The following is a 14,868-nucleotide window of genomic DNA, read 5'->3' on the forward strand; positions in this document are numbered from 1 at the left end:
GTATGGGTGGTGCTGTGAACTTGTATCAGAAGACAGGGAGTGAAAAGGCCTCTCTCCGCCAGTGGTGACTGCTTGGCATCCTGTCAACTATGCTTTTCGTGAGGGAAAAATGGCACAGATTTCAGGGGTGTCGAAGTGATTCACAGTCACCCACAGACTCTCAGCACTGTCTCCGCTGGAAGACGCTGAGCACTAGTGGCTGTTAGGGTGACAGACATACAGTACCTGAACAACAGATTCCGGAGCTATCTCACCAGTGTCATGATTAAATGAAAATTGCACCTGCTAAGCCTCATTTCCATCAGTGGGAGAGCAGTTGGTCCTGTCCAGCGTGTGATGAGACCGAATTGATCTCACGCTTGTGTAACATCCAAATAAAGTCCCTTGAATGGAAAGCAGGTTAATCTGGGAAGTCATCAGTTTTTAGGCACTGGGTTCATCAGGAGTTGGGTCTTCACTCAATCATCCAAGAGTCATCTGTGAGGAAGTTCTCAGACATCTGACAGAAGATCATAGTAAGTTCAGCCAGAACTTCAAAAGTTTGTAAATTTCTTGTGGGGAATTGCCAGTTTTAGAAAACGGAATGTCTTTCCGCAGATCAATTAATAGATTACATTGAAAACGTGCTGGTTTTGTTTAGGAAAATTTTGTACATAAAATGTCAATAATTACTAGTATGTGTTGAAAACTGAAATCGTTTATAGCAATTAACAAGGCACAAAATAATGTGAAGAAATGAGTCTTTTGTTATTTTTATGACCTAATTTTTAAAAATTATTTTTTAATTATTTTTTTAAGATTTTATTTATTTATTTGACAGAGAGAGATCACAAGTAGGCAGAGAGGCAGGCAGAGAGAGAGGAAGGGAAGCAGGCTCCCTGCTGAGCAGAGAGCCGATGCGGAACTCGATTCCAGGACCCTGAGATCATGACCTGAGCCGAAGGCAGTGGCTTAATCCACTGAGCCACCCAGGTGCCCACGACCTAATTTTTTTAAAAATTTTATTTATTTATTTGACAGAGAGAGAGATCACAAGTAGGCAGAGAAGCAGGCGGGGGGGGGGGGGGGGGGGGGGGGGGGGGGGGGAAGCAGGCTCCCTGCTGAACAGAGAGCCCGATGCGGGCCTCGATCCCAGGACCCTGAGATCATGACCTGAGCCGAAGGCAGCGGCTTAACCCACTGAGCCACCCAGGTGCTCACGACCTAATTTTTAAATGTCGAATGAAAATAACTTGCCTGCATTTCCCAATTACAAAAACAATGAATGCGATTTTAAAAGCGGGGTGGGGAGTTGGGGGGGTGGGGGCGGGAAGAACATTTAAAAAAAAGAAAGTTAAGCATCTACTTGCACTCTCTGCTTCCTTTCCCAACACCCCTTCCCTAGCCCATTTTGGTGCAGCGACGACGTACCCGATGGGGAGTGTTAGTCTTACAGCCTAAGAGAGAAAGAGAGGATTCCTCTAAGCAGAGAAAAGGCCAGAACCAAGGCCTGGGGAGGGTGATATGCAGACCCTCTCCAGTAATCAGAGAAGGGCAAAACCCAAGCGCAAGAGGTGAGACCACTCACTAGTCGCGCTTCAGATTGGAGAGGACAGAGCTGAGTGACTAGGCGCTCTGGGGCTCAGCTCGAAGACTGGTGGAGGGGGAGTTGGGAAGAACGGAGGTGGGGGACAGGGTCCGGTAGAGCTCCCCACAGGCCGAAGGGGTGGGAATGGGTGGGCAGAAAGCTCGCTGGTGACGCGGGGCCCTCACGTGACCTGGAGCTGCAGAGCGACGCAGCCTTCGGTGCAGTCGTCACTCGCGTCTGGGTACCGGTTCCCCGCTGTCCTGCGCCTGGCGGGCTGGCATTGGGCCCGAGGAAAGCGGAGCAGGTAAGGGCTCCCTGGCCTGCGCGCCGAGACCAGGGCAGCAGTGGTGGTCGGCCTACCCCGGTAGCCAGTTCGGTGATGGGGGACAAAGCGGGTTTAAGTTCCAGGAACCTTCTCTGTGATTGTCCCTAGTCCCCTCCCCCTGCCTCCGTCCATGCCGGGGAACCTTGGGCTCTGACCAGGCGGATGGCTGGGGAGTGGGGGGCGGGGAAGTGTCTCTAGAGGGAAATGCACAGATTGGGATGTCCCATCCTCTCTGACTCTAATCGCTGACCGCACACGTCCGCCCAGCTTCCTGCTCATTTCAGTGGAAGAGACATGCCACCGTGGCATTTACAGAGAAAATGGTGGGCCTTGGTGACTGGACTGTGGAGTTGGTGGGGGTGGCGTCTGGGAATGCCGGGAGGGACGTTTGATAACCGGGATTCTGAATCCCGAAAGGTGGGTATTGGGATCTGTGTCCGGCGTGCTGGTCCAAGCACTCAGTGCTTTTACTTTCTCCTATCTGATGGACAGTAGTTCCGTGTGGCACTGTTTGTGGCGAGGCAAGGGAAGAAGGAGAGAAGAAAACTGCACGGGATCTGTGGAGGTTAGTGTGAGCACGGCCCCGCCTGTGAACATTTGAAGTTCTTTAGGAATTCTCTAGCACAGGAACTTAGGCGCCGCTGTCTGGTTGGGACATGGGCTGGGGCTAACTAGGGGGGACTTTCCCTAAATCACGTTTACTTGCTAAGCTTAGGGTTTTTAACTTAAATTGTATGTTGAAGACCAGTAAAGACAACAAACTTTTACATGGATGCTTTCATTTGCACTTCAGATACTATTAAGAAAATACAAACTGTTGTATTAAAAGAACATTACTTGTTCTTTGAGATAGCCTTTGCCAGGAGGGACAGCGATTTTGCAGAATAAAAAGCCTTCTCTCGCCTTGTTTCTTCTGCTGGAGACTCCTAGAGATGGGTTTAAGGGGAAATAGATGGCAGTAGGCTCTGTTTGATTCTAGAGTAGTGGATGGGGGGCTCCATCTCTTTCTCCATTTTCCAGATTCTCCCGCCTGTATGAACACCTTGGTGAAGGAACTGATGGATTTTTGGGACAAACCTTAGAATCCTACAGGTGGTTTAAAAATAATTTGCCCTGTCCCTTCCCTTTTATTTCTCCTGCCCCCCTTTTACATGCTGCCCCTTTCAGTGCTGGGAAAGCCCCAAGTTCTGCTTTCCAGAGAATGTGTCTCTAGATCTAGTAAGGCAGGTGCCGGAACCCCTGTTTTAGATGCTGGGATGTCACAAGCACTCAACAGTTACCCTCCCCCTTTTCTCTGTTTGTTCCTAGGTCTTCTCCCATAGACTTACAGTAAGGCTGGAAGCCAGGGAAAGGGGGAGACTCACATGGAACCATGAAGGTTTGTGTGAAGGTGGGCAGCACCTGGGGATAACAAGAAGGTGAGCACAGAAGGTGGCTGAGACTTGAGAGGGTCTCAGTATGGTACTTCTGCCTCTTCTACACTCTGCCCCATGTCCACAGTGTCGCTACATCCCTGCTGATTTCAGGGCAGGAAACAGGAGGCATATTGGGGTAGGGGTGGGCTGGAGTGTGACTGAGAGAGGACTAGAGGAGGGCTTTCAAGATGGGACACAATAGCAAACTGGACATGGGATCTGCCAAGGCAGGTACTGGGATCAGGGATCAAGGTGCTTGTGTGTTCTGTGAGGACTTGGTGTCTATTACCCCCTGTTTGTTTGCTTGTCCATAGATCTTCCTGCAGGTCTGCTGTAGGGCTTGAGATTACTGGAGGCAAAGAAACAAGGAGGAAATTGCCCCTGATCAGTATAGACTGGTAAGAGGATGGGAACTGCCTGGGTAGACCTCTACGGTGGGTTGGTGGAGATCAGCGTGCATCTAGTGTGGTCAGTGTCCAGTCTGGAGGATCCTTTGCCTCTCCCTTTCCCACCATCCCTGTCATGCTCTTGCCTGTATTTTGGTACAGAGAGTGGGGTGAACTGAGAGAGATAGAAAGGTAGTTTGATAATATGCCTGTCACATCAAGAACAAAATCTCCAGTACCATCTGTCCCTCCGTCTGTCTGTCTGTCTGTCTGTCTGTCTCTAGGTCCACTGATCTCATGAGTTAATAGATCTACTTTAGGGTATATCACCAATCAAGAGAAGGAAAGAGGAGGGAACTGCCTTGATCATTACAGGTTGGTATGAGGATGGGGACCTTCGGGAATGGTGACGAGAATAGGTCCAGTAAAAATCAAGGTCTGAGGGCTTCTCAGTCTCTCCCATTCATAGTTCCTCCCCCACCATCTTTTTCATTTTTCATTTGGTGTAAGGAAATGTGTGGATGTACCTTAGGGGAAAGTTGTTGGGCACTAGGGAGAATGGGAGGGGAGAAAATAAAAAGGATGGAGAGAGAGTTGGCTCATCATCCTCTTCTCACACCATGAACATCATTCCTACACTTTCCTGTCCTTCTGTGTATCTGTCTGTATGAGACACAAAAGTAGAAGAGAAATTTTAGTCCATTTCCTTCCTCCACTTCTAGGTCCACCTCCAGTGGCAGCTGTAGTGGCCTTTAAGTGGCTGAAGACCAGCGCCCTCACAGGCCTACACCCAGACCTACTACCCTCTTTCCCCATCCTGATTGAGCCCCCTGTGCCTTGTTCGTGACTTTACTAGGGGTGATTACATGGGCCGCGTTCAGGAAGTGTGCTGGGTGACTGCAGGACTGGTGATTTGGGCTGGTACCTGCTACTACCTTTACAGATTAACCAAAGGAAGAGTCCAGAGTGTGAGGACACTTGCCAAAAATGGGTCCAAGGTCAAGATGGGGACTGTTGTTGGGGTACAGAACCAGACCCTGGCCACAGGTGAAGCCATGGGTGGGACAGAGACTGAGACTACACCCAAGGCCACGTCTGGAGCAGAAGCTGAAGCAGGAGGGAGGGCTGGGGCTGAAGTAGAGATTACCACCACTGCTAAAGCTAGACCCAAAGCCAGCTCTCAGGCCATGATAATGGCCGAGGCAGAGGCAGAGATACAATCTGAGGCCAAAACAGTGGCCAGAAAAGTGAGCATGACAGAGGTAGTGACTTTGACTGAAGCCCAGGTCAAAGCCGGGGAAGTAGCTATGAAAGAAGCCGTGACCCAAACTGATTCTGAGGCTGGGAGAGTAGTCAGGAGAGAGGCTGTGACCCAGACCAAGGCTAAAGTTTGGCCACTGGCTGCCAGGGCAGAGACCAAGAAAGAAGTAATGACCCAGACCAAAGTGGAAGCTCGTATACTGGCTGAAAAAGAGACGAACAGAGTGACGGTGACCCAGAGTGAGGCCTTAGGAGTGACCAGAGAGGTGGCCAAGATGGGTGCCATAAATAAGACTGGAATTGTGGCTGAGACCAAGGCAAGAGCCCCGGAAGAGACTGTGAGTGTGGCCAAGAGTCAGTCTGAGGCCAGGCCTGGTAACACAGTTGATGCTAAGGGAAATCCTAATGCCTCATCCAGGGCAGAAGTTGGAGCAGACATGAGGTTCTGTACACCATCTCAGGCTGTAACCAAGAGCCAGGTCAACAACGTGCCTGGTGCTGGGGTTGAGGTCAAGGGGAAACACAAAACCGTGTCTCGGGCAGAGTCTAGGGCAGACACGAGGGCTTCTGTCCAGCCTCAGATTATAGCCAAGACCCAGGCTGAGGCTATGCTTGGGACAAAGGTTGATGCTGGGGCTAATACCAATGCCCTGTGTAAGGCAGGGGCAGGGGCAGATATGAGAGTTCCTATGCAACCTCAGACTGCGGCCAAGAAACAGGTCGAGACAGTGTTTGGTGCCAGGGTTGATGACAGGGGAAATACTGATGTCACATCTAAGGCAATGGCAGGAGGTGACATGAGGGCTTCTGCTCACCCTCAAGCTACAGCCAGTGCTCAGTCTGAGGCTACACTGGAGACCAGGCTTAAAGGTAGAGGCAACTCCAATGCTCTGTCTAAAACAGGGGCCAGGGCAAACCTGAGGACCAGTTCCCAGGCTGAGGCCTTGCCTGATGCCAGGGTTAAGACCAGAGACAATCCCAATGCCATGTCTAAGATGGGGGCTGGGACAGACATGGAGCTCTATACACAGCCTCAGCCTGGGGCCAATGTCCAGGCTGATGCCTTGCCTGATGGCAGGATTAAGGCTAAAGGCAATGCCAACACCATGTCTAAGGAAGCGGCTGGGACAGACACAAAGGTACAGTCTCAGGCTTCCACCAAGAGCCAGGTTGAGACCTTGCCTGGTACTCGAGGTAAGACAAGGGGGAAAGGCAAAAGCAAGCATAAAGCAGGAGTCGGGATGGAAATGAAAACCAGCGTGCAGCCTCAGGTTGGGCCCAAGACCCAAGCTGATGCTTTACCCGATTCCAGGGTTGATGGCAGGGGTGATCCTAATACTATTTCTAAGTCAGGAGCTAAGGCTGAACTGAGGGCCTGTGGGCAGCCTCAGACTATGGCCAGTTCCCAGGGTGAAGCCTTGCCTGGTGCCAAGAATAAGGTCAGGGGCAATTCCAATACTATGTCCAAGTCAGAGGCTGGACCAGATACAATGGGCTCTGCCCAGCATCATGCTGTGGCCACTTTCCAGGATGAAATGTCACCTAAAACTAAGAATAAAGTCAAGGGCAAGCCCAACGCTATGTCTGAGGTAGGGACTGGGCCAGATTCAATATGTTCTGTCCAGCCTGAAACAGATACAGCAGGCTCTGCTCAGCCCCAGACTAAGGCCAGTTCCCAGGGTGAGGCCTTGTCTGGACCTAAGAATCAGGTCAGGGGCAATCCCAATGCTGTGTCTAAGGCAGGGACTGGGCCAGATACATTGGCCTCTGGACAGCTCCAGGCTGTGGCCAGTCCTCAGGGTGAAGCCTTGTCTGGTAATAAGAACAAAGTCAGGGGCAATCGCAATGTTGTATCTAAGGCAGGGACTGAGTCAGATACGATGTGTTCTGCCCAGGATGAAACAGATACAACAGGCTCTGCTCAGCCCCAGGTTGTGGCCAGTTCCCACAGTGAAGCCTTGCCTGGTACTAAGAACAAGGTCAGAGGCAAGTCCAATGCCATCTCTAAGACAGGAACTGGGCCAGATACATTGTGCTCTACCCAGCTCCAGGCTATGGCCAATGCCCAGGGTGAAGCCTTGCCTGGTACCAAGAATAAGATCAGAGACAAATCCAATTCTTTGTCTAAGGCAGGGGCTGGGCCAGATACAGTTGGCTCTGCCCAACTCCAGGCTGTGACCAATGCCCAGGGTGAAGTCTTGTCTGGTACTAAGAATAAGGTCAGGGGCAATCCTAGTGCTGTGTCTAAGGCAGAGGCCAGGGAAGATGCAATGGGCACTGAAGAGCCTCAAACAGATACAACAGGGTCTGCCCAGACCCTGGATATGGCCACTTCCCAAGGGGAATCCTTGCCTAGCATCAAGAATAAAGTTAAGGGTAAATCCAGTGCTGTGTCTAAGACAGGGGCTGGACTAGATACAGTGAACTCTGTCCAGCCTCAGGCTGTGGCCAGTTCTCAAGGTGAAGTTCTGCCTGGGACTAAGAACAAGGTCAAGGGAAATTCCAGTGCTGTGTCTAAGACAGGGGCTGGGCCAGCTACAGTGGGATCTGCCCAGCTCCAGGCTGTGGCAAATGCCCAGGGTGAGGCCTTGCTTGGTGTCAAGAAAAAGGTCAAGGGCAACCCCAGTGCTTTGTCTAAAGCAGGAACTGGGCCAGATTTAGCAGGTTCTGCCCAACCTCAGGTTGTGGCCAATTCCCAGGGTGAAGTCTTGCCTGGGACTAAGAACAAGGTCAGGGGAAATTCCAATGTTGCATCTAAGACAGGGGCTGGGCCAAGTACAGTGGGCTCTGCCCAGCTCCAGGCTGTGGCCACTTCCCAGTGTGAAGCCTTGCCTGGTGTGAAGAATCAGGTCAGCAGCAATCCTAATGCTGTGTCTAGGATAGAGGGCAGAGCAGATACAACAAGCTTTGCCCAGATTCAGGATGAGTCTAAGGATGAAGCCTTGCCTGGTGCCAGGAGTAAGGTTCGGTGTAATCTTAGTGCTTTGTCTAAAGCAGATACTGGGCCAGATATGGTGGGCTCTGCTCAACCACAAGCTGTGACCAGTTCTCAGGGTGAAGACTCCTCTGGCACTAAGAATAAGGTCAAGGGCAATCCCAATGCTGTGTGTAAGGGAGAGACCAGGGAAGATGCAGTGGGCTCTGCCGAGCTCCAAGTTGTGACCAGTTCCCAGGGTGAAGCCTTGTCTGGTAATAAGAGTAAGGTCAGGGGCAATTCCAAGGTTCTGTCTAAGACAGAGGCCAGGGCAGATGTGAAGGGCTCTGCTTGGCCTCAGGCTGTGGCCATTTCCCAGGGTGAAGTTTTTTCTGGTACTAAGAATGTCAGCATCAATCCCAATGCTGTGTCGAAGGCAGAGGTTGGGGCAGATACAGTGGGCCCTGCCCAGCCTCAAACAGATACAACAGGCTCTCCCCAACCCCTGGCTGTGGCCAATTCCCAGGGTGAAGTCTTAACTGGTACTAAGAATAAGGTCTGGGGCACTCTCAGTGCTGCATCTAAAGCAGGGATTGGGCCAGATACAGTGGGTTTTGCCCAGCCCCAGGCTGTGGCCAGTTCCCAGAGTGAAGCCTTGCCTAGTGTCAAGAATAAGGTCAGAAGCAATCCCAATGCTGTGTCTAAGGTAGAGGCCAGAGCAGGTACAACAAGTTTTGCCCAGCCTCAGGCTGTGTCTAATTCCCAAGGTGAAACCTTGTCTGGTGCCAGGAGTAAGGTCCAGGGCAATCCCAGTGCTAGGTCTAAGGCAGGCACCAGGCCAGATATAATGTGTTCAGACCAGCCTCAAAGAGATATAACAGGCACTGCCCAACCCCAGGCCATGTCTAATTCCCAAGGTGAAAACTTGCTTGGTGCCAGAAATAAGGTCAGGGACAATCTCAATGTGGTATTTAAGGCAAGGGATAGGCAAGATACAGTAGGCTCTCTTTCACCCCAGGCCATGGCCATTTCTCAGGGTGAGGCCCTCCTTGGCGCCAGAAGTAAGGTCAGGGGAAATACCAATGCTGAGTCTAGGGTAGAGGCTGGGGCACATATGATGGGCTCTGGCCAGCCTCAGTCTGCAGCCCATTTCCAGAGTAAGATCTTGCCTGAGACAAAGGACAAGGCTATACCCAAGTCTGAGGCAGAAGCCACAGGAGATGAGGGTTATGCAAAGCCCAAGGCTGAGGCCATGCTCACTTCTGAGAGTGGGAGTGGGACAGGTACTCAGACCTGCAGTAAGACTCGGCCTAGGGTCCATGACTATTACTGGAATGGGATTGGTATTGAGGATTGGATTGCTTCTGAGCGATGGATCAAATTTAGGTTTCAGGCCAGGGATGGATACTGGGAGAATAGCATGTCTTGGGCTGATGATGAGAACGAAGCCAGTATTGAGTCCTGGAGTGGAGCTAGTAATAAGTCTGATATTAGGTCCTGGACTGGAGCTAAGGCTGAGAATGAAGCTGGTTTTCCATCCTGGGCTGCAGCTGGGGACCAGGCCTGTGGTGGGCTCTGGGGTGGGAGTCAGGCCAGTAGGGGTTCTTTGTCAGAGGCTGGGGACATGGCCATTGGAGCATCCTGGATTGGGACTGAGAACCAGGTCAGTGAGGGTTCTTGGGCTAGCACTGGGAACCAGGCTATTGGGGAGCCCTGGGCTGGAGGTCAGGCCAGTAGGGTGTCCTGGGCTGGAGAAGATGCCATTGGAGTGTCCTGGACTGGAGCTGAGGAACAGGCCAGTGGAAGGTCCCAGGATGGTGCTGGAATTCAAGCTAATGGAGGGTCTTGGGCTGAAGCTAAAGCTGGGAATGTGGCTAGTATTGGGTATTGGCCTGGGGATATGGACCAGGCTAGTGGAGGGTACTGGGTTGGGACTGGTGGTCTGTCTGGTGGATCCAAGCCTAGATTTGAGGATCAGGCCAGTGAAAATGTGACCTGGGCTGACACTGCAGACCAAGCTAGTGGAGGCTCCAGGCTGAGACCTATGGACCAGTCGGGTGGTGAGTCCTGGGCTAGGGGTGGGGAACAGGCCAGCAAAGGTTCTAAACCAGGGTTTGTGGACCAGTCTAGTGTTGGGTCCTGGACTACCATTGGGAATCAGGCCAGTGGAGGATTCTTGGTTGGGACTATGGAGCAGGCCAGTGACGGGTCCTGGGCTGGGACTAGTGATCAGTCTGGTGGTGAGTCCAAGCCAAGATCTGAGGATCTGGCAAATGAAGAAGCATCTTTGGCTAGGGTTGGTGGCCAGCCTGATGGAAGGCCTAGGTTGGGGCCTGAGGACCAGTCCAGTGGGAGGTCCTGGGGTGACTCTGGGGACCAAGCCAATGGAGGGTTCTTGGCTGGGGCCATGGGCCAGGCCAATGGAGGGACCTGGGCTGTACCTGGGGATCAGGCTGGTGATGTGACAAAACCTAGATTTGAAGAGCAGGCAAGTGGAAGAGGGTCTTTGGCTGACAATGGGGGTCAGGCTGGTGGAGGGTTTAGGCTGAGTCCCAGGGACCAGTCCATTGCAGATTCCTGGGCTGGCACTGGGGACCAGGCCAGTGAAGAATGTAGATCAGGGCCCGAGGATCAGTCCAGTGGATGGTTCTGTGCTTGCAGTGGGGGTCAGTCTAATGCAAGTGGGACCTGGGGTGAGTCTGGTGGCCATGCTATTGGAGGATCTAGACTAGGGCCCATGGTCCCATCCAGTGGTGGGTCCTGGGTTGATACTGGAAGTTGGGTCAGTGGAAGGTCTTGGGGAGGGACTGGAGATCAAGCTAGTAGCTGTCCCAAACCTGGATTTGAGGATCAAGCCAGTAAAGGAAGGTTCTGGTCTGGTGTTGAAGACCAGGCTGTTGGAGGGTCTAATCCAGGGCCTGCAAACCAGTCTAGTAGTGGGTCCTGGACTGGCACTGGGAGTCAGGTCAGTGGAAGGTCTTGGGCTGGGGCTGGGATTCAGGCTGATAGCTGTTCCAAACCTGGATTTGAGGACCCAGCAGGTAGAGAAGGCTCCCAGGCTGGCATTAGGGACCAGGCTAGTGGAAAATTGTGGGCTGGGTCTAGGCCTCATAATGAAGCCTGTAAAAGATCGAAGCTGGGGCTTGAGGACCAGGCAAGTGGAGGGCCCTGGGCTAGGGCTGGTGACCAGGCCAGTGGAAGACCCCAGATCAGTGCTGAGATGGAGGCCAAAGAAAGATCCTGGTTTAGGACTGGGGGTGAGACTAGTACAGGGTCTTGCCTCAGGAGAGGGGAAGAGGCTGGTATTGTATCCAAACCTGGAGATAAAAATGAAGCCAATATTGAATCCCGATCAGGGGCTAAAGAAGAGGCCATCCTTAGTTCCAGATTTGGGGCTGAGGATAAGGCCAGTATTGGGTCCTGGATCAGCTCTGAAGAGGCAGCCTGTATGGATTCCCTTGTGGGGGCTGAGGCTGGGGCTGAGGCAGAGGTCAGGAAGGAGTCTTGGCTCTGGGATGGAGATGCAGCCACTACGGGCTCTAGACTTGGGGCTGAGGAAGAGGCTTGCATGGAGTCGTGGACTTTGGCTGAGGATGTAGATGAGGATGAGCTAAGTAGAGCGTCTAGCCCTGATATTGAAGAAATCAGTTTAAGGTCCTTGTTTTGGGCTGACAGTGAGAGGAGTAATGAGTTCAGACCCAAGAGGGAGAGAAATGTCAATTTTGAGTGTGGAGCTGGAGATAAGGCCAATGCCAAGGGTAAGCTTGAGGCACCAACTGCTGGTGGAGTTGATGAAAGGTCTTGGTTCTGGGATGGTAATGAAAACATAAGTGAGGACAAATCTGCACCTAAGACTAAAGCCAAAAAGTCAGCTGAGTCAAGAGGCACATATCCATCCATGGTCCCAGGTGCAGGAATGGGGTCATGGGCAGGAGCCATGATCTGGACGGAAATGAAATTTCCATACCAAAATAAGTCCTGCTTCCCACCTGAGGATGAGCTCAGAAAGCAGATCAGGTATGAGGAGAAAACTCAGCCCTGGACCTGTCGCTGTAAACGCGAAGCAAATATGGATCCACGAGAGCTTGAAAAACTCATTTGCATGATTGAGATGACTGAAGATCCTTCTATTCATGAAATAGCTAATAATGCTCTTTATAACAGCCCTGAATATCCCTTTTCCCATGAAGTCATTCGTAATGCAGGTAGAATCTCAATTATTGAAAGTTTGCTCAATAATCCCTATCCCAGTGTTAGGCAGAAGGCTTTAAATGCACTGAATAACATCTCAGTGGCTGCTGAAAATCATAGGAAGGTGAAAACATACTTAAACCAAGTTTGTGAAGACACAGTCACCTATCCCTTGAATTCAAATGTACAGCTGGCTGGACTAAGACTGATAAAGCATTTGACTATTATTAGTGAATATCAGCATATGGTTACAAATTATATTTCAGAATTTCTTCGTTTGTTAACTGTGGGAAGTGGAGAAACAAAAGACCATATTTTGGGAATGCTTTTGAATTTCTCTAAAAATCCATCTATGACAAAAGACTTACTTATTGCCAATGCACCAACATCACTGATTAATATCTTTAGCAAGAAAGAGACAAAAGAGAATATTCTTAATGCTCTTTCACTATTTGAAAATATAAATTATCATTTTAAAAGAAGGGCAAAAGTATTTACCCAGGACAAGTTCAGTAAAAATTCCCTTTACTTCATATTCCAACGACCTAAAGCTTGTGCCAAAAAGCTCCGGGTCTTAGCAGCAGAGTACAGTGACCCTGAGGTGAAAGAAAAAGTTGAGCTATTATTAAGTAAACTCTGATTAACTGTATGTTCCCAAACAAATCTAAGTAATATTTTGGTTTTGCAGTCTGGAAGTAATGCACATTGTAAATTGCATTACAACTTTGAAACTGATGTTACTTGTGATGGTCTGTAGCTGGATCACTTTATGAACATGAAATGTACTGAAAATACATGTGTTGACTATTACCTTGTCTGGACTGAGATATTTTTAGTATGCTTCATGAGCAGAAACTGACCTGATTCTTCATGAGTAAGGTAATTTTTGGTCCTTTGTGTGGACTTGTGTTTCTACATTTGAGACTATTTTTTATGTTATCAATAAAGTTGTGTGTTTTAAGCAGAAAAAAAGAGACACATTTTTGTCCTTGAGTTTATGATCTATTTGGAAAGGCAAGATGTATGGAAACAAAAACATACTAACAAAACTACAAGCCTCTGTCCAAATCCTTCCTGTCAGTGCAGAAATGTCTTCAGGCAGCAGTTCTGAGGCAAAGTTGTGCAGAGGAGAGGTATGTTTAAATAAGCTGGGCTTGAAGGATAGGATAAAAATGGGGTGGGAGAGCATTGGAGGAGGGTGGAGTGGTGGGAAGAAAGGCATGGAGGTGGAAATCCCAATCCAGAGAGGAGGCTGGCCTGCCCAAAGTTCCAAGTGTGGGGAGAGGAATGACGGGAAATGTAATCCATCAGTCTGGGAGAGCACCTTCATGCAGAATCCCTGATTGCTAAACCTGGTTATTTGAATGTTACTCCTTCCACCCTTGGGAGGCCCCAAAGCCTTCTGTGCCCAGAGGAATGAAAATGAAAGGAAAAGGATGTAGCTGATTTGTGTGCAGGTTGGGTCAGATTTGGGATGGGGAAAGGAGTGACCACTGGAGATTGGAACACCAGTTAGGAAGTCACTGCCATGGTCCAGGCATGAGATGATAGAAGTGTGAGACTTCACTACTGGCCACAGGAATGGCAAGGGGAGAAAGGAAGTGAGAGACTCTTTGAACAAAGAAGTGATGGAACATATCTTGAGGGCATACAGAGAAGGACAATTTTATTTTAGGGTCCTGGTAGCACTTCATTGAAAACACTCTCTTTCTTGGCCAAATCTGGTGTCTATGTCGGTAAATACATTAGTTATTTTTTGAAATAATAAGAAAGTATAATAGAAGAAAGAGCAGTATTTAGTGCTTCTATCAGGTTTCTTTTAGAAGGTTGACTAAGGCAGGGCCTTTATGGGATCATTGAGAGTAATATTGGCATCAATACTGTAGAAGACCCACCTCTCTCCCACCCTAGAGTGTGGTGAGGGTGTGGTGGGAGGGGCACTCTCAAACTGGGCTGGTAGGAGCATACATCCATACAAGGTCCGTTTGGGTACATGTTTCAGAAGTCTTTAAGATGTGTGTGCTCTTTGAACCAGTAATCCTACTTGTAGAAATTTATCTATAGAAAACGATCAAATAATTGGCTCCTACAAAGCTGTGCATCTTCGTAGTGTTTGAAGAGTGAAAACATGCGAATGACCCAAGGGCCTCAAAATAGGCACTTGGCTAGACAAATTAGGGTGTGTCTATACATTGAAACATTTTGCAGCAATTGAAAATGGTGATAGACATCTACATTTATTTACTAGGAAACAAATTAGCATATAATCTTAAGAGGGGGAAAATAGGCTACAAGAGCACATGCTGTACTTTTTATAAAGAAAAAGTATATATATTCAACTATCTCATATATAAGCTTTGGTGTATACTCTGAGACTATGGGTGTTAGGTTAATGGGTAATTTTACCTGTTTTTTACTCACTTGTATTTTCTGATTTTCATACAATAGACAACAGGAGTTTTTGCATAATTTACCAAGAGGAAGTGGATGGATTTGGGCTAAGCAGACCTGTCAGTAGCACTTCAGGGAACCAGAGCAGAAGTATAAATAAATAGAGGCTCACATACTGGTGTCTAGCTATTTGGAGGCATAAATTAAAATTTTAGTAAATAAATAAATATTTAAATAAAATTCTAAATATACATGTAAATGTTTGACAATTTAAATCCTATTCACCATTTTAAAAGTAAAACTGTTGTCAATTCTATTATTCAATGGCCACTAAATTTCTAGTGGAAAAAATGATGTCATGCTTGTGGCAGATTCTGCAATCTGCTGCCCTAATCCTCCTTCAGGAACAAAAAGGTTAT

The 14,868-nt window shown here is 49.2% G+C and overlaps 1 protein-coding gene across 5 annotated transcripts; it reads left to right on the forward strand.

Annotated features, from left to right (window-relative positions):
* Positions 1 to 1,400: 1,400 nt before the first annotated feature.
* Positions 1,401 to 13,036, forward strand: ARMCX4 (armadillo repeat containing X-linked 4). 5 transcript variants are annotated; one of them, XM_013048185.2, is made up of 7 exons: positions 1,401 to 1,871; positions 2,385 to 2,457; positions 2,913 to 2,984; positions 3,201 to 3,270; positions 3,622 to 3,705; positions 3,978 to 4,068; positions 4,416 to 13,036. In XM_013048185.2, exon 7 carries the CDS (start codon positions 4,560 to 4,562, stop codon positions 12,696 to 12,698), a length of 8,139 nt encoding a protein of 2,712 aa, XP_012903639.1. In that variant the 5' UTR covers positions 1,401 to 1,871; positions 2,385 to 2,457; positions 2,913 to 2,984; positions 3,201 to 3,270; positions 3,622 to 3,705; positions 3,978 to 4,068; positions 4,416 to 4,559; the 3' UTR covers positions 12,699 to 13,036. The 5 variants fall into 5 exon arrangements, with proteins under 5 accessions (XP_012903639.1, XP_012903640.1, XP_012903641.1 ...); XM_013048183.2 differs by having other exon boundaries at positions 1,402 to 1,871; positions 3,201 to 3,310; XM_013048186.2 differs by lacking the exon at positions 2,913 to 2,984.
* The last annotated feature ends 1,832 nt before the right edge of the window (positions 13,037 to 14,868 follow it).

The sequence above is a fragment of the Mustela putorius genome, unplaced genomic scaffold (genome assembly GCF_011764305.1).
Source record: "Mustela putorius furo isolate JIRA1106 unplaced genomic scaffold, ASM1176430v1.1 tig00000842_pilon_pilon_pilon, whole genome shotgun sequence".
NCBI classification, from domain to species: Eukaryota; Metazoa; Chordata; class Mammalia; order Carnivora; family Mustelidae; genus Mustela; species Mustela putorius.